Here is a 19,268-nt window from a genome sequence, read left to right on the forward strand (position 1 = left end):
CTTCTGGGGACGCGACTCTACTTATACCCGTACTCAGTCAGTATATACATTTTTGAGCATATGATTTTTTAGAATTTTAGCATTAAAAAAAAAAATTTTACATATTAAATTTTTTTGCTACATCTGTTATCTACATCTACATATACTATTTATATTATACATCTAACATGTATTCTACATGTACCTTTTAGATTCTACAACTCCTCCGCTAGGGGTTGCTCGCGCACTGAATGCGGCAGAGTGTGCGAGCGAGAAGGAAAATGAGTTGCGTTGTTGTTGGCAGGAGGTGGCAGGGGAAGCAACAGAAAATTAATTTCTTCATTCTGGCTATAATTATGATCCGATCTGATTCAGATTCAGCAGTCTGGTAGATATGGGCATTCTCTACGATACTGCGTTTTTAGTTTTATCGTATCTTTAAAATTGTGGCTGCCACAGATTTTCGTCTTTTGCGTGGGCGGAAGGGGGCGGGGCGAAATTTTGAAACACACTTGTAGCAGTGTGATATCACATGAGTCTGGAAACCAAATTTGGTTACCGTAACTTTTATAGTCTCTGAGATCCAGGCGCTCAACAAGACGGACGGACGGACGGACAGACAGACATGGCTATATAGACTCGGCTATTGATGCTGATCAAGAATATATATACTTTATGGGGTCGGAAAATGTTCCTTCTCTGCGTTACACACATCCACTTTTACCACAAATCTAATATACCCCTTAACTCTTTTTTGAGTACGGGTATTGTAATGTCCTATTTCAGGCTGAGGTATGCATCAGCCTGTTTAGGGTCCTGAATTACAAGATATTTATAATTCACGAGGACTTTATCGGGAAACCAGGAACTTTGCCAGAAAACTGAAATAGAAATCACAACACTTTTTGGTTCTTTTAATTTTAATAGTTTTCTTTATTCTTCCGTATGATTATTCTACCCGGTTATGTTAGGTTTTTCTTGTACTACGACGCGGATGGTGATTTTGACTGCCTCTCGCGATGGCTGATTGACTGACTCCCGACGATGGCTGGTGGACTGCCTCTTTTTATAGATCGGCCGGCCTTCCATGAATGTCTTATAGATATCTTATTTCTACTCCAGACCGTGGGAAGGGTTCTTACATAAATCTCTCTGGCCGAAGTATAGCCTGCGCGTGCAGACGGACTGATCGGTACCAGATGGTTACCAAATCATTCCCTGCAGTCAGTGTCCAATATCCAATAATCGATGGTTACCTAAGCACTCGCCTCCAATGTCCCAGGTAAGGTGATCGGTGTGCACCAGTACCGTGGGAAAGGAATTTCGTTGACGCTTCGGGAATATATATTGTTAGGAATATTTATTTATTTAATATTATTTTAGGTTCTTATTGCGTAAACCCCTTCTGCTGGTCTCCTGTCTTTTGCCGTGTGCTGAGGTTGCATTTTTGCTGGGTGTTGATCGCTTCACCTGGGAGTAGCGTTGGCTGCTTCATCTGCTTGTGACGAACCATGGGATCCATGGTTCGTTACACCCCCCCCTTTCTTCCGGGTGGGTGATGGAGAGATTTGTGGCGTCGCTTGGCGGGTGCTGGGGTTCGCCTTTTTTTTCCGGGTTATCCTGTCCTTTGGCTTGTGCCGAGTCTCCGGATTCGTCGCTGTTAATCTCGTCACTTTAGCGTGGCGTCGGTAACGCTATATTTTCTACTGCGGTTGTGATCGTGGCCTTTCTGCTGTTCTGGGTGCTTTGTAGTTGGTGTAGTTGGTGCTTGGTGGGTCGATTATCCCATATGACGATGGTTTTCTCGGCGGTTTTCTTTGGTCGTTATTTGTCCAGGCATTCTCGAATCTGCGGGGCTATGTCGGGTGGCCAAGGATCCGTAGTTATCCCAGATGACAGCATCTCCATCCACTATGGGGATGTAGTCGGCGTTCGTATAGTCATGTAACTTGACTAGTGCCTGGGTCGTCGTGAGCATGGTGAACAGAATTAATGTAGTGTCCATACTGTTTTGGCTGCGGTAGACGTAGGTGTTGGTTGGGTATTTCGAGGGGCGATGAGTTAACGGTGAGTAACTTGTAGAACTGTCTTTTGCTCGAGTTAAGAAGCGAACTGATTTAGTACCGGGAGAACTCAGCTATATATGGCGTTTTCCCTTTCTTGATAGAGCCGTTGCGGCTATGTATTTTCTCCGAACCGGGCTCAGGTTTCGTCTTAGCGGGTGGAGCGACACTTTTCCAGGTTATTGGTGGTATTTCGCTTTGGAGGGTGATCGCCGTTCGATGTCACGTGTGCTGAGTCTTCGACTTTTCTGTCTGTTGGCCGCGCGTGTGCTGAGGTTGATATTTCCTTGCTTTGTCTCGTCTCTTGCTGTGGATTGTGGTGGCGCATGTGCTGAGTTTTCATTTCTTTGGGTGTTGAACTCGTCATTTGAGAGCGTTCGTTACTTCCGTGGTAGTGGGGGTTGGTTACGTATTCTGAGCCCGCGGGTTTTTTTCGTTCTTGGCTGCGCGTGTGCTGCGTTCTCGTCTTTGGGTTCGTTGGCTTTGGCTGGTCAGCTGCCGATATATGGAAACCAGAGTCGGGGCTAGGGGGATTGCGGGGGGCTGGTGGTAGTATTTGCCTCGTCGGGGGCATCACTGTCCTCGTGGAATTCCTTCAGGTCGCTGATGTTAGCCACCTTCGCTTTTCGGCTGCCCGGATGCTGTAGTTTTACAATGTTCGGTGATGCAAAACCTTTGACTCGGTATGGTCCATCGTATTTCGGTGCCAGCTTAGCGGCGAATCCGTCGGCCGCGTTGGAGAGGTGGTGTTGTCGTAGAAGTACTAGGGATCCAATAGTGGGGCGCCATTGCCGGCGGCGGAGGTTGTAATGCCTTCCTTGTTCTTGGCTTGCCCTCTGGATGTTATTTCTGACAATGGTGAATACTTCGCTGAGTTTGGTTGCCTTGCCGAGAGCGGTCTCTGGGGGGCTTCCGGTGCCGGTCGTGACTTCGTCGTAGAGGGCTCCAGGCAAACGGGGCTCTCTTCCATGCAGTAGGAAAGCTGGGCTGAATCCCGTTGTCTCCGAAACGCTGGAATTTATTGCGAGGGATATTTCCGGTAGTAGCTCATCCCAGGTATTTTGACGATCCCCTACGAATTGGGCAATCATGGTCTTGACCGTCCGATTTGCCCGTTCCGTTGGATTTTCCTGGGGGCAGTAGGGTGCGGTATGTTGCAGTTCTACTCCTGCTGTCTGTAGAAATGACCGAAACGATCGATTTGTGAATTGCGTGCCGTTGTCGCATACGAAGCGTTTGGGTATGCCGAAATGGCTCAGGATTCGTTCTCGGAAAGCCAGTTCTAGGGTAGCGGTGGTGGCCTTTTTGAGTGGTACCAATTCGACCCATTTCGTGAAAGTGTCAAAGAAGACGAGCAGCATCGTGTTTCCTTTCTTTGATCGAGGTAGTGGTCCAACGAAGTCAGCGCATAGTGTAGCGAATAGCTCTTCGGTTTTGCGAGTAAGCATCCGTCCCACCGGCTTGCGCTGTTGAGCTTTGAACTTCTGGCAGCTTACGCAGCCGCGGACATATTTCCTCACGTCTCGGTAGAAACCTGGCCAATAGTACCGTTGGGATATTCGGGTGATGGTTTTCCTGACCCCTAGGTGGCCGGCTGTGGGTTGGTCGTGGCATTCGTGAAGTATTCTGGCTCGTTGATCTTTTGCTACGCAGAGTTTCCATGCTATATGGTCGTCGTCGTCGGCGCCATGGCCCAGATGTCGATATAGTTCCCCGTTAGCATAGGTGTAGTCGGGGTATTTCTGAGGCTCGTCTTGGACTTGTTTTATCCGGTGCTGGAGCCAGGGGCAGGCTGTCTTCTCCTCTTCGATCCGTGCGAGTGTTCCTAATGGCTGCCTGGATAGTGCATCTGCGACTACGTTCTGTTTGCCCGCTCGATAATGCACGTCATATTGGTATTGCTGAAGTTCGAGGGCCCATCTCGCTACTCTACCGTATGGGCTGTCAAGCGTATTTAGCCATTTTAGCGCTAGATGATCGGTGATTACATCGAATCGGTACCCTTCCAGTTAGCAGCGTAGTTTCCGAATGGCCCAAATGACCGCTAGGCACTCCTTGTCAGTAGCGGAGTAGTTTTCTTCCGCCTGGTTCAGTCGTCGGCTGACATATGCTATGACTCGTTCTTTGCCTTCGATTTCTTGGGTGAGAACTGCGCCAACTCCTAGATTGCTCGCATCTGTTTGCAGCGAGAACTTGACGTTGAAATCTGGGCACGCAAGGACGGGGGCGGTCGTGAGAAGTGTCTTCAGTAGGTCAAAAGCAGCCTGTTGTGCTTCGGACCATACCCATGGTTGGTCCTTCTTGAGTAGGCGAGACATCGGTTGGACGACCGTCGCGAAGTTTGGTACAAATCTTCGGTACCAGGACGCCATCCCGATGCATTGGCGAAGCTCTTTTAGGTTGGTGGGCGGCCGGAGTTCTTTGACGGCAGCAATTTTGTCGGGGTCGGTGTGGATTCCCTCATTGCTGATCATATGGCCGAGATACTTGATTTGGGTTTGAAAGAATGCGCATTTTTCTGCATTTATCCTTAGGTTTGCTTTCCGGAGTCGGGACAAAACCACTTTCAAGTTGCGTAGATGTTCATTGAAATCTCGCCCCACGATGACAATGTCATCTAGGTACGCGAATGCCCGCTGAAATGTTGCCGGTGCCGAGTGCAGACCAAAAGGCATAACCTTCCATTGGTAGAGGCCCCGGCCCGGTACGGTGAAAGCTGTTGCTTCTCTACTTCCGTCGGCCATGGGGATCTGCCAGTATCCGTTTTTCAGGTCGAGGGTGGTGATGAACCGCGCGTTTTGTAACCGTTCCAGAATATAGTTGATCCTCGGCAGCGGGTATGCGTCGGGGATGGAATGCGTGTTGAGTTGCCGGTAGTCCACGCACATGCGCCATTTCCCATTCTTTTTACGGACGAGTACAATTGGGGCACTGTGGGGGCTCCGGGAGGGCTCGATGAGGCCTTCCGAAATCAATTGGTCCACTTGTTCATCAATTATTCGCATCATTGCTGGGTTCTTAGGATAGTACCGCTGTTTTATGGGCCGGTTATCCCTCATGACAATAGTGTGCTTGGCGATGTCCGACGTTCCGTGGAGGCCATCAAATTTTGGTAACTCCTCCTCTAGAAATGCTTGGATCTGCGGCGCTAAATCTGGCGGCCACGGCTCCGGGACTGGTTCAGGCTCATGTTCTGTTGGGTCGGCGGCTTCGGAGTCAAGTGGTTGGCGTGGGTCTTCGGGTAAGAGGGTTGTATCGAAGGCGCTGGGCGGTTCGATCCTCCGTTGGTAGTCGCTTATGTGGGCGACGATGGGTGTGGAGTCGACCATGGGTACGATATTTTGGTACGCCGGGTGTAGTACTCGTGTTATACTACAGCCAGACTGGTACGTGAACAGGTGAGTCGCGATGACGCCTCTGGTATCACAACAACGACTTGTATGGGCGACGAAGATCTCGGACATGGCTCTAGGCATGGCTCGGTGCATGACGCTAAAAATCATGTCAGTACGCGGAAGGTACTCCATTGTGTGGGCGAGGATCGGTGTGGCGTCGGCCGTGGGTACGACAGGGCTGCGGTCGGTGTATCGTGGGGCCATCGTACTGGTTTCCGGGCCCGCGTTGAGGGGCTCTGTGGATATCAGTTCAATTATGGGCCCCGACCAGGGTGGGGTCAGCGTGGCTGTTTCCCTTGTTGCTGGGCTGTTGATCTGTTGCTGCCGTTGTCGGTGTCGATGTTGTTGTCTTGGTTCAGGGCTGATTGTCGTCTCTGAGGGTGTTTCTATGTTCACTTTCTCCTGGGAGGAGAGGGTACTTACATGCTCTGTTGCTGGACTTGGACCTGGGCTTCCTGTGTCGAGCGCCGGGTTCCAGTGCGTTAGTGCTTGTCTCGTGGGTGAGATTCTCGTAGTTTCTTTGGGGTATGTGTCCCCTGTGGTTGGCCTAGGACGCGGTTGCTCCGTAGTGACCGTGGGACTCGTTTTCCCGTTTGCTTGATTGTTGTTTCGTGTTGTTGGTTTCGGCTTCATGTTCGTGGGCCGGCGCTTTGCCTCTGCTGGGGCTGGGTGTCGTGTTCTTCGTGGCGATCTGGGTCGTTTTGTTCATTGGGGTAGGTCGTGGTCGTGTGTTCGCTGAGGTTTGTATGGGTGTCATGTTGGCGTGGCTGGGTGCCGAAATTGTTGGGATAGGTTGCGGACGTATGACGGCCGCCGTTGGCTTCAGTTTCTGGTGTCGGGGTTCGTTGCCTTGTACTCTGTTGGTCGGAACGGTGTGGATATGTGGTGTGTGGCACTGATCTCGTAATTGTAGAAGTGTGGTACCGCACTGGATCGTTGTTTCAATGGCGCATAGGAAGTCCATGCCGACGATAACTTGATCCAACATGTTTGGTAGGACCAGGAGGGGTATTTGAACTTCTCTTTGATCCAGTCTGATGTGCGCCAGTAGAATTTGGGTGATCTCTCTGACCGAGCCGTCGGCCAGGCGTATGCGGACGCATGCATCTTGTAGGTTGGTGTTGTTGTTTAGTTGTCGGGCGAGGTTTGCACTGATAAAGCTTCGGGATGCCCCTGTGTCGACGGTGGCTTCCGTTGCCTGTCCTCCTATGGTTACCATTGCCACTATGCGGTTCTCGTTCATGTGATGTTAGCCACCTTCGCTTTTCGGCTGCCCGGATGCTGTAGTTTTACAATGTTCGGTGATGCAAAACCTTTGACTCGGTATGGTCCATCGTATTTCGGTGCCAGCTTAGCGGCGAATCCGTCGGCCGCGTTGGAGAGGTGGTGTTGTCGTAGAAGTACTAGGGATCCAATAGTGGGGCGCCATTGCCGGCGGCGGAGGTTGTAATGCCTTCCTTGTTCTTGGCTTGCCCTCTGGATGTTATTTCTGACAATGGTGAATACTTCGCTGAGTTTGGTTGCCTTGCCGAGAGCGGTCTCTGGGGGGCTTCCGGTGCCGGTCGTGACTTCGTCGTAGAGGGCTCCAGGCAAACGGGGCTCTCTTCCATGCAGTAGGAAAGCTGGGCTGAATCCCGTTGTCTCCGAAACGCTGGAATTTATTGCGAGGGATATTTCCGGTAGTAGCTCATCCCAGGTATTTTGACGATCCCCTACGAATTGGGCAATCATGGTCTTGACCGTCCGATTTGCCCGTTCCGTTGGATTTTCCTGGGGGCAGTAGGGTGCGGTATGTTGCAGTTCTACTCCTGCTGTCTGTAGAAATGACCGAAACGATCGATTTGTGAATTGCGTGCCGTTGTCGCATACGAAGCGTTTGGGTATGCCGAAATGGCTCAGGATTCGTTCTCGGAAAGCCAGTTCTAGGGTAGCGGTGGTACCAATTCGACCCATTTCGTGAAAGTGTCAAAGAAGACGAGCAGCATCGTGTTTCCTTTCTTTGATCGAGGTAGTGGTCCAACGAAGTCAGCGCATAGTGTAGCGAATAGCTCTTCGGTTTTGCGAGTAAGCATCCGTCCCACCGGCTTGCGCTGTTGAGCTTTGAACTTCTGGCAGCTTACGCAGCCGCGGACATATTTCCTCACGTCTCGGTAGAAACCTGGCCAATAGTACCGTTGGGATATTCGGGTGATGGTTTTCCTGACCCCTAGGTGGCCGGCTGTGGGTTGGTCGTGGCATTCGTGAAGTATTCTGGCTCGTTGATCTTTTGCTACGCAGAGTTTCCATGCTATATGGTCGTCGTCGTCGGCGCCATGGCCCAGATGTCGATATAGTTCCCCGTTAGCATAGGTGTAGTCGGGGTATTTCTGAGGCTCGTCTTGGACTTGTTTTATCCGGTGCTGGAGCCAGGGGCAGGCTGTCTTCTCCTCTTCGATCCGTGCGAGTGTTCCTAATGGCTGCCTGGATAGTGCATCTGCGACTACGTTCTGTTTGCCCGCTCGATAATGCACGTCATATTGGTATTGCTGAAGTTCGAGGGCCCATCTCGCTACTCTACCGTATGGGCTGTCAAGCGTATTTAGCCATTTTAGCGCTAGATGATCGGTGATTACATCGAATCGGTACCCTTCCAGTTAGCAGCGTAGTTTCCGAATGGCCCAAATGACCGCTAGGCACTCCTTGTCAGTAGCGGAGTAGTTTTCTTCCGCCTGGTTCAGTCGTCGGCTGACATATGCTATGACTCGTTCTTTGCCTTCGATTTCTTGGGTGAGAACTGCGCCAACTCCTAGATTGCTCGCATCTGTTTGCAGCGAGAACTTGACGTTGAAATCTGGGCACGCAAGGACGGGGGCGGTCGTGAGAAGTGTCTTCAGTAGGTCAAAAGCAGCCTGTTGTGCTTCGGACCATACCCATGGTTGGTCCTTCTTTAATAGGCGAGACATCGGTTGGACGACCGTCGCGAAGTTTGGTACAAATCTTCGGTACCAGGACGCCATCCCGATGCATTGGCGAAGCTCTTTTAGGTTGGTGGGCGGCCGGAGTTCTTTGACGGCAGCAATTTTGTCGGGGTCGGTGTGGATTCCCTCATTGCTGATCATATGGCCGAGATACTTGATTTGGGTTTGAAAGAATGCGCATTTTTCTGCATTTATCCTTAGGTTTGCTTTCCGGAGTCGGGACAAAACCACTTTCAAGTTGCGTAGATGTTCATTGAAATCTCGCCCACGATGACAATGTCATCTAGGTACGCGAATGCCCGCTGAAATGTTGCCGGTGCCGAGTGCAGTCCAAAAGGCATAACCTTCCATTGGTAGAGGCCCCGGCCCGGTACGGTGAAAGCTGTTGCTTCTCTACTTCCGTCGGCCATGGGGATCTGCCAGTATCCGTTTTTCAGGTCGAGGGTGGTGATGAACCGCGCGTTTTGTAACCGTTCCAGAATATAGTTGATCCTCGGCAGCGGGTATGCGTCGGGGATGGAATGCGTGTTGAGTTGCCGGTAGTCCACGCACATGCGCCATTTCCCATTCTTTTTACGGACGAGTACAATTGGGGCACTGTGGGGGCTCCGGGAGGGCTCGATGAGGCCTTCCGAAATCAATTGGTCCACTTGTTCATCAATTATTCGCATCATTGCTGGGTTCTTAGGATAGTACCGCTGTTTTATGGGCCGGTTATCCCTCATGACAATAGTGTGCTTGGCGATGTCCGACGTTCCGTGGAGGCCATCAAATTTTGGTAACTCCTCCTCTAGAAATGCTTGGATCTGCGGCGCTAAATCTGGCGGCCACGGCTCCGGGACTGGTTCAGGCTCATGTTCTGTTGGGTCGGCGGCTTCGGAGTCAAGTGGTTGGCGTGGGTCTTCGGGTAAGAGGGTTGTATCGAAGGCGCTGGGCGGTTCGATCCTCCGTTGGTAGTCGCTTATGTGGGCGACGATGGGTGTGGAGTCGACCATGGGTACGATGTTTTGGTACGCCGGGTGTAGTACTCGTGTTATACTACAGCCAGACTGGTACGTGAACAGGTGAGTCGCGATGACGCCTCTGGTATCACAACAACGACTTGTATGGGCGACGAAGATCTCGGACATGGCTCTAGGCATGGCTCGGTGCATGACGCTAAAAATCATGTCAGTACGCGGAAGGTACTCCATTGTGTGGGCGAGGATCGGTGTGGCGTCGGCCGTGGGTACGACAGGGCTGCGGTCGGTGTATCGTGGGGCCATCGTACTGGTTTCCGGGCCCGCGTTGAGGGGCTCTGTGGATATCAGTTCAATTATGGGCCCCGACCAGGGTGGGGTCAGCGTGGCTGTTTCCCTTGTTGCTGGGCTGTTGATCTGTTGCTGCCGTTGTCGGTGTCGATGTTGTTGTCTTGGTTCAGGGCTGATTGTCGTCTCTGAGGGTGTTTCTATGTTCACTTTCTCCTGGGAGGAGAGGGTACTTACATGCTCTGTTGCTGGACTTGGACCTGGGCTTCCTGTGTCGAGCGCCGGGTTCCAGTGCGTTAGTGCTTGTCTCGTGGGTGAGATTCTCGTAGTTTCTTTGGGGTATGTGTCCCCTGTGGTTGGCCTAGGACGCGGTTGCTCCGTAGTGACCGTGGGACTCGTTTTCCCGTTTGCTTGATTGTTGTTTCGTGTTGTTGGTTTCGGCTTCATGTTCGTGGGCCGGCGCTTTGCCTCTGCTGGGGCTGGGCTGGGTGTCGTGTTCTTCGTGGCGATCTGGGTCGTTTTGTTCATTGGGGTAGGTCGTGGTCGTGTGTTCGCTGAGGTTTGTATGGGTGTCATGTTGGCGTGGCTGGGTGCCGAAATTGTTGGGATAGGTTGCGGACGTATGACGGCCGCCGTTGGCTTCAGTTTCTGGTGTCGGGGTTCGTTGCCTTGTACTCTGTTGGTCGGAACGGTGTGGATATGTGGTGTGTGGCACTGATCTCGTAATTGTAGAAGTGTGGTACCGCACTGGATCGTTGTTTCAATGGCGCATAGGAAGTCCATGCCGACGATAACTTGATCCAACATGTTTGGTAGGACCAGGAGGGGTATTTGAACTTCTCTTTGATCCAGTCTGATGTGCGCCAGTAGAATTTGGGTGATCTCTCTGACCGAGCCGTCGGCCAGGCGTATGCGGACGCATGCATCTTGTAGGTTGGTGTTGTTGTTTAGTTGTCGGGCGAGGTTTGCACTGATAAAGCTTCGGGATGCCCCTGTGTCGACGGTGGCTTCCGTTGCCTGTCCTCCTATGGTTACCATTGCCACTATGCGGTTCTCGTTCATGTGTAGCGGGGTTTTTATTCGTGGGTCGGGGCAGACGTCGTTCCCGGCTGATCCCGTGTCAGTCGAGGACGCGAGTCGTTTCCCGACGTGTTCTGGCGACAGCAATCGATGGTCCGGGTGCCGCGTTTGCCACATTCCCAACAGAACAGGATCGAGGGATTTTGGCATTCATATGCCGCATGCCCTGCTTCACCACACCGGCGACAGGCTGCGCGTGGGTTGGCGATGGGGGTCGTAATCATGCGATGTGCTACCTCGGGCTTTGCCGTACTCACTGGGTTGGATGGCTGTCTTCTTGGTGAGTCTGCCGAGTCCCAATGAGGCTTCCGGAATGGTGTCCGATTGGAATCGTCGCTCCTCTGATCTGTAGTAGGCCGTGCGTATCTGGGCGTGTGTCGGGATGGTGCGAGAGTGCTCGGGATGGTCCGCTCTTGAATACTCTCAAACTCTGTGGCCAGCAGTGTTAGCTGTGACAAGTCCTGCAGTTCGTGGCGGCGCACGTACATCTGGTAGGCTGGGAGGGCGTTGTCGTAGATCCTGGTTAGCTCCTTGGTTGCGTCGTACCCAGCGTGGTGCATAAGTAGACGTATCTCGATGAGGAAATCTTTGAACAGTTCCCCAGCCAATTGCTTTCGGGCTCGGATCCGGTCTTCCAATTGTTCAAAATACCGTGGTGGCAAGAAGAACGTTAAGAATTCCTGGCGGAAATTTTCCCATGAGGAACTTTGTAGGCGGCTGGTGCGGAACCAGCGACTGGCACGGTCTGTGAGAAGTTCGGCCATGGCCCGCGGCAGATGGTTTGTGTCCACCCCATACGAGAGCGCGCGTTCTTCGAGCAGTTCGATGAATGATAGAGGGTCATCTTGGCCGTCAAACTGGATTCCCCACTTTCGGATGCGTTCCGCCATTGGTGCAGCGTGGTTGTAGTGGTGCCCTTCCATGGGTCGGTCGATCGCTGGCAAGATCCTCGGCACGGGTGCTGAGTGGGTCTCTGTAGCTAGGGGCCTTGGAAACGGGGCGGCAGGAGTGCGGTATTCGGTGGCTGCGGGGACTCGTAGTCCGGTCTTAGGATCCATTTGGAGAGTGTCGGATGGTCCAGGAGTAGTGGGCCGTGGTGACTTGGAACGAGAGCGTGAGGCTGGCTTGGCATAGTGCCTCTCGAACTCTCCTAGGCGGACCCAGGCTTCTTGCGCGAGTGGCCCGGCGACTAGAGCGGCAAATTTCCTTCGGCGTTCATCGACCGTTCCTTCGCTGCCGAATCCGAATTCTTCGGCGAGGACTTCTAGTTCGTCCCGACGGAGTTTGTGGATCCAGCCGGTGCTGACCCCTGGGTTGGAAAAGTGTCCCGCAGGTATACCTCCTCTGGTTGTTCATCGTCGTGATGTTCCATGTTGATTTCTGTTGATTTTTGGCACTGAGTCACTGTTGAACGGCACTTTTAGGATCGGCACTGCGTATACTTTCGCGTTTATTTTTCGCGCCCGGATTATGTAAGTGCGCGGACTTGTTATCGATTCAATTTCCTTTTTGATGGCAGTGGGTCTTTAATCCACGAAGTCCCTGATTTCGGTTTTCTTGAAGTTTCCACGAAAAATCCTTTAAAGTCCCTGCTCGGGCGCCACTTGTAATGTCCTATTTCAGGCTGAGGTATGCATCAGCCTGTCCAGGGTCCTGAATTACAAGATATTTATAATTCACGAGGACTTTATCGGGAAACCAGGAACTTTGCCAGAAAAACTGAAATAGAAATCACAACACTTTTTGGTTCTTTTAATTTCAATAGTTTTCTTTATTCTTCCGTATGATTATTCTACCCGGTTATGTTAGGTTTTTCTTGTACTACGACGCGGATGGTGATTTTGACTGCCTCTCGCGATGGCTGATTGACTGACTCCCGACGATGGCTGGTGGACTGCCTCTTTTTATAGATCGGCCGGCCTTCCATGAATGTCTTATAGATATCTTATTTCTACTCCAGACCGTGGGAAGGGTTCTTACATAAATCTCTCTGGCCGAAGTATAGCCTGCGCGTGCAGACGGACTGATCGGTACCAGATGGTTACCAAATCATTCCCTGCAGTCAGTGTCCAATATCCAATAATCGATGGTTACCTAAGCACTCGCCTCCAAATGTCCCAGGTAAGGTGATCGGTGTGCACCAGTACCGTGGGAAAGGAATTTCGTTGACGCTTCGGGAATATATATTGTTAGGAATATTTATTTATTTAATATTATTTTAGGTTCTTATTGCGTAAACCCCTTCTGCTGGTCTCCTGTCTTTTGCCGTGTGCTGAGGTTGCATTTTTGCTGGGTGTTGATCGCTTCACCTGGGAGTAGCGTTGGCTGCTTCATCTGCTTGTGACGAACCATGGGATCCATGGTTCGTTACAGTATAAAAACAGAAAAACAAAGCAAAAAGCAGGCAGAGGGCAGAAACAAACACGAATCAAAATGCGATGCATAATTATGCAAATTTAATTAATTTTCCATCGAGTTAGCGGCCATCTGAAGCCATGTCTACGGCTCTACGCGTCTTGCAAATGTCCTATGTCCTGTCCTATGGAAACAAAAAACAATCGCAAAATTCGATTTCGTTTCGATTTGATCACTGGTAATGGTTTTCGATTAACAAAAGAGACTTTGTGACCAAAATTACTTTTTTCCAAGATGATCAATCATACAAATACAGGCTTGGGATAATCGCATTGCACTAGTAGTTCTATCAAGTGGTGCGCTGAACGATAATTCGAATAATTAAAGATAATGAAGAGATCCATTTGCCAATCCTATTGTATCATTTATCGATTATTTATCCATCAAATCCATAGATTATGGCAATTCACACATAGCAGCAATGCTCTTCTGTAGATGTTCCACTGACTTCTTGGACACTCAATAAATGAATGAATGAATGGAGGATCGGTTCTCTTGTTGTGTTCTGTTTCTTTTTCCATTTCTATTGAATTTTCTTTTGGTGTTTTTATCTCCATTTAATTGCATGGCCGCAAAAAAATTAAACTAATTAACAAAACAGCAACAGAAACAAGGGAAAGAATAGGAAAGGAAAAAATTAATGAGAATGTGTGCGTGTGTTCCCAAAACGCATAGACAGACGCACGAGATATCTTTGGGGGAGAAATACTCCACAATGTATAGTGGGCATAGAGTTTATGTAGTCAGGGGCCGATTAGATATAGAGACCATATATGTAGTACATACAATACAAACGATCGTAGATGGCATAGTTTCCCCGCATGTTGCCTGTGCAATGCTTCGACGATGTTGTTGCAAAGTTGATAAGGTGGTCGACTGAAGACGACTGATAGTAAAAAAATATAATGGCGAATGGGTCTTAAGAATAGGTCTGCGGAATGGGCCTGCAACCATGTCTAAGGAGTGTGGAATGATCCCTTTTCATTTAGGTTTACACCATATTCCTCCGACCAGGCACTCGCATGGCTCCTAATACGAAATTTAGCATGTATTCATGGCAACACTAAGATACTTTCAGAAATTCAGAATTATGCATTTATTGTATAGTTGTATATTATACAATATATATTATTGTATATTGTATAAATAATAAATGGGTAAATGTATATAAGTTATAATCAGTGACTGACGAATCAGTTAAGTAAAGAGAAAAATAATGTAATGATAGTATAGAGATATAAAAAGGAATATATGATACAAAAATATTAAATATTTAGATTAAGTATGTAGTATGAGGAATCTTATCAATAAGTAAATTCATTTCTTTTCTTTTTTCGACTGATTTCAAAATTTCAAGAAATAATCAGGAAAGCTTCGTGACAGAAGGTCAGTGGAGAACATGCACAATGGCAAGGTGCAGATGTAAATATTAGGGAACTCATTAATGGCTAAAGGCCAATGCAAAGCAAACGGGTACCACCTTCATTAATCTCAGGGCTTGATTTCAATTTTTAGTTCATCACTTCCGATATTAGTTACGTTGCTCCACGCAGAAAGATCTTTCCTTGTGTTAGCTGTGCTGGGATGAGTAAATGAATGGTTAGATGAGCGATTAGATGAATGATGGTCTCTGTGAAATATAATAGTGTTAATACGAGTTCCCAAAAATATTCAAATACACTTAGACCTTGACATGGATATTCTTTCATTAAATAAAAATTCAAAATTAAACTCAAATATGGTCATATCAGGTCCTAATTATACCCATATAATCTAATACCAAGGCAGCAGAAACAGTTGCTTCAGCTTAGGGTGCAGAATCCAGATAATGCCAAGTGAAGACGTCGAGGCGTTGAGGTCAGTAACCTGCAGGCACTCCGTCGAGGCTGGCACTATGGGGCGGACATAGATGGTGCTGCGGCACGGCACCTAACGGATCCAGCAAAACCCTTCACTGCGACATGAAAGCCTCGCTTGGCGTCTCAGACCGTGAGGGCGCACAGTTCACCAGGTGGCTATGATCTCCTATAGGAGGCTGCTCAATGTAGTGGCAAGCCTATCGGTACAGCCGGGCGTGGAGAGTGGTTCAAGGGCAAAGCCCGAGGAACACCCTTCGGCGACGTTACTTGCAAAACGCAATTAGTGGTGCTAAGTCCTATATATACAGAGGAACACTTTAAAACCAAATATTGGAAATGAGCGGCTTGATATTTACCCCAATGGGAAATGCACCACTTTAATCGAAAACGTGGATTTCTTCTCCAGGAGGGATGATACGAGCGTTGTGGCTGACCACGCAGGTGCTGCCGTGGTCTTGGGGTTAGGTACACCTCACGCTGCATCGAAAAATTTTGCGACAATTCACTTTTTTAGACCACTGGATATCGGTTGAAATATGAGTATACTCACAGATGTAGCCCGAATATGAATGGTTGGAAAATTTGTCTTTTAACTGGCGAGCACAACTATCTCAATTAATCAGCGTGGTGTCTGGCTGTATATAGGGTTAAGATTCATCTATTATACAGAGCACCAGAATATCGCACTACTGAACTCTTTGACGATCACGAGGAGAAAGACAGACTCCCGGAACAGAATTGTGCAGCAGCCCACGTTTTTTCTTCCCTCCATTACAGTACATTTTGCCTTGTACTTCGAATAAAAGCAATTAGCAATAAATATAAGCACAGTGCAGAATCAAAACAGCGGGATGGCGTTGCCACTTTTTGTCAAAACATATTGTTCGGCTAAGCGCCGGCCCATGGCAGCACAATGAGCAATGTGACCATATGTAACATCTCTTAAATGTAACGTCTCTCTTTATTACCGTTTTGTTTGCTTTGCTTATGCTCTATCTGGTGCTTTGCTCTCTGTCGGCGTTCGACAGCCGCTGTGGGGGAGGCTCGTCAGAGAAAGCAGCAGACACTTCAGATTCGATCATCACCGTAGTAAAACGTTTTGCTGTCTGGCACAGTGACCTGCCTGCCACAGAGTTCTGAACTAAACCTTACATAAACCTAACAACTTCAACAGTCTTGAACCGGCCCCCGCGTCTTCAATCGACCCATCGTTAACTCTCGTTATCAAATACGCACACCTTTCGCTAGTTTTGGATAAAACATATATATTAACTTAAGTACAATAAACTGTGAATATATTAACTGAACAATCGTCGTCTCTTAAATAATCTGGCAAAACAACGCTACTGAAGAAGCTCAGTAGCTCAACATTTGGTGACCCCGACGTGATAGAAACTCGTTAAATTTTATCACAAAAAACATAACATTTTCGTTGGATAAATTTTCTTTGAACCACGGTTTTTCGGTTTGTCGTATGTGCACAAGCAACAGAAACGGTTCTCGCGTCATCTGCTTTGCGGTCTGCTTGCTTGCTGCTGTTTCGTTTCTGTTTCGTGCTCTCAGTGTGCATGCCTTTGTTGTTTTCGGATGCACAAGTGCAGTGCGTTTCAAACTGTTAGCTCAATCTCGCCCCCCTTACCTTTGTTCGTCGATTCGGAAGCTGCATTCAACAAGCGCAAGGTGCAATCCATGGTAGGAGTAGCACGGAGAATGGAAACTGCCGTCGGCAAGGAGAGGATTGGCGAACTCAGTGAGGAGGAGTTAAATGTGCGATTAAAGTTGCTAGCGGATCTGGTCGCTTCGTTCAACGAGCACCATAATGCCCTGGAGAGGATTGATCTCGATGAGATTGGCAGTCCCTTGAGGGAGGAGTTTGACGAATGCGTGGTCATGCTGGAAATTCGCATGAAGCGTGAGTTGAACAAGCGGCAGCCCACAATGCTCCCATGCTCAACAATGCGGATGACACACTTTCAGAGGAAACTAGGAAACTCATTAATGCCGGATCATCATCTACGATCCCATTAAGCATTTGCCAGATATTGATTTATGGATTAATAATTCAATTAACAAGCGTTTCTCTCCCTCTCCCTCTGTCTCTGTCACTCTCTTTGCAGGTATGTGACTGTTTTGCGATTCGTTTCGCTTTGATTTCGATATTCAGATTCCGAGATTCGATTGAGGATTGGGATTGGGTAAGGTAAACAACAGACTGCTTGACGCTTGGACCCTGCACCCGTGTGCCTCCCCGCCTTCAGTGGCCATCTGTAAATGAGCCCATTAGCTGTAAAAAGACAAATTTTTGCCCCCGCACAGAAGCCCCCACACGCGACAACAACGACGACGACGACAACCGACGACAACCGACGACTTTTGACCAAAAGCCAAACTTGATTTAATTCCTGTATCTGTAGCTTTAGCTTTAGCTAATGTACCTGTGTATCTGTGAGTGTTGCAAATGAAACGTGCCGCCAAAAAAGAGTGGAAGAAGAAACAAAAAGCCTGGAATCGAAAAAAAAATTCAAAAAGAAAAACAAATAACTTTAGACTTTGGCAAACGAATGAATTTCTTGGCTCTTGATTCCCAAAGAAAAAAGGCAGTAATAGCAGAAACTTGATCTTGAAGGACGTTTTAGTAGTTAGACGGAAGAATGATAGATAAATAGAGATACAGATAAGGACAGATAAAGAGTTTGACAGAGAGAGAACTTATTTTACGTTTTTAAATTAATTTTAAAATCTTCAATCACAAAATATGGCAATAAATGCACGCCTGCAGCCTGCTAAGCCACATTTGAAAAGAGAGCATAATAATAATAGTCCAAACCATCAATAATGTAACAAACCCTTCAAAGCCAATCCCATTGTAGATTTTCCCTTGGATAAGGCACAGCAGGCACTCACTTTGCTCTCTCCTCCCAAAAAGTATACTTTGTACAATAAATTCTATTGCTATTAAAACTGCTTTCAACCATGTACTACATGGATAATTTGCCCACTTACAAGCTGGTCGTTGTGGGCGATTGTAAAACGGGCAAGACCTCATTGATAAATCGACTCCTCACAGGCCGTTTCAATGCGAATTCCTACTATTGGCCGACAATAATGCACACTGAACAGGATCTCGTGTTCCAGACCAAACGTGGACCTGTTCGCTTCAATGTTTTTGACACCACCGGTGAGCACAAGCATCCCGTACTGGGCCGCATGTACCATAGAGGCAGTGACTGTGCCATCATTATGTGCGATCTGACCGACGAGGAGACCTGTGACAATGTGGTCCTGCTGGAACACCCAACTGTGGAACGATTGCGGCCGCATTCCCACTGTCATTTGTGGCAACAAGGCGGGCGACCCCAACCGCACCGTTTTCAAATTTGATCCAACAATCCGCAAGTCGAATATGCAGTACTTTGACATCTCGGTTAGCAGCAACTACTGCTGCTCGGAGCCCTTCATTCATCTTTACTATCAGCTGATGGGCGAGCGTTTCCATTTTGTTACTTTGTTGCCGCCAAACGGGCTTGCAGCCATTCAGGAGGCGGACGAGCCCCAACAGAAAGACGATCGCGATTGCGATTGCGATAACGAGACGCATAAGAAAGAAAAAGATGATCTTGACAAGAAGAATGCTATCATAGAGAAAGTTAAGAAGTTTCTTAAGGAGAAGAACTGGGCCCTCGGGATGGACAAAGCCCACTGCGAGGAGTACAACGAGACACTGAAGAAAGACAGCGACGATCTTGAGGAGCAGATCGTAAACAATGAATAAGTTTCAATTTGATTGTTTTCCCAAAATTGTTTTAGTTTCTGTGCAAAAAGAAAAAGTTTATTGACTACTTTTGTTGTTGTTTCGAGACCACTAGAATTCGGTGCGATATGAGAAGTTTTCATACTCTAATGCTCTCTCTTGCGGTGTAGCTGGCAGGTGCATATATAGTTATGTCATATTCTGTCAATTTGTGGGGTTGCCCTTTGGCCCCAGCGGCTGCTAACTATTATTGTGTGTATGAGCCCATATACAGTGGAACACCTGAAGTTGTAGGCATAGAGTCAAAAACCTTGCACTTTGGACCCCTCGCCCATTCCGCCTTCATGGAATCGGTTTGGCAGTCATTGATCTATTGTCAGTCGCGTCGCAGTGGGGCAGCAAAGGTATATCACGAAGAGCGGTAAGCTGCCAAATGAGTTGCGGCCACTTGCTAAGGCATTGCCCTACCTTATATTAAAATGTACCTTGTTGACAGCGACGACTGCATTAGGCATCAGAGGC

The 19,268-nt window shown here is 48.5% G+C and overlaps 1 protein-coding gene across 1 annotated transcript; it reads left to right on the forward strand.

The window, feature by feature from the left end:
* Positions 1–17,968: 17,968 nt before the first annotated feature.
* LOC121404993 (GTP-binding nuclear protein ran-1-like) lies at positions 17,969–18,767 on the forward strand. Its single transcript, XM_041595479.1, has 2 exons — positions 17,969–18,295; positions 18,393–18,767. The coding sequence occupies exons 1-2, from the start codon at positions 17,969–17,971 to the stop codon at positions 18,765–18,767; spliced, it is 702 nt and encodes a 233-aa protein (XP_041451413.1).
* The last annotated feature ends 501 nt before the right edge of the window (positions 18,768–19,268 follow it).

Source organism: Drosophila obscura, unplaced genomic scaffold (genome assembly GCF_018151105.1).
Source record: "Drosophila obscura isolate BZ-5 IFL unplaced genomic scaffold, ASM1815110v1 contig_73, whole genome shotgun sequence".
Taxonomy (NCBI): domain Eukaryota; kingdom Metazoa; phylum Arthropoda; class Insecta; order Diptera; family Drosophilidae; genus Drosophila; species Drosophila obscura.

Bases quoted from the DNA above. Each gene is read 5' to 3' on its own strand.
- LOC121404993 (XM_041595479.1), top strand. From the start codon at position 17,969: ATGTACTACATGGATAATTTGCCCACTTACAAGCTGGTCGTTGTGGGC. The intron at 18,296-18,392 runs GTGGAACGATTG...ACAATCCGCAAG, and splicing joins TCCTGCTGGAACACCCAACT to TCGAATATGCAGTACTTTGA.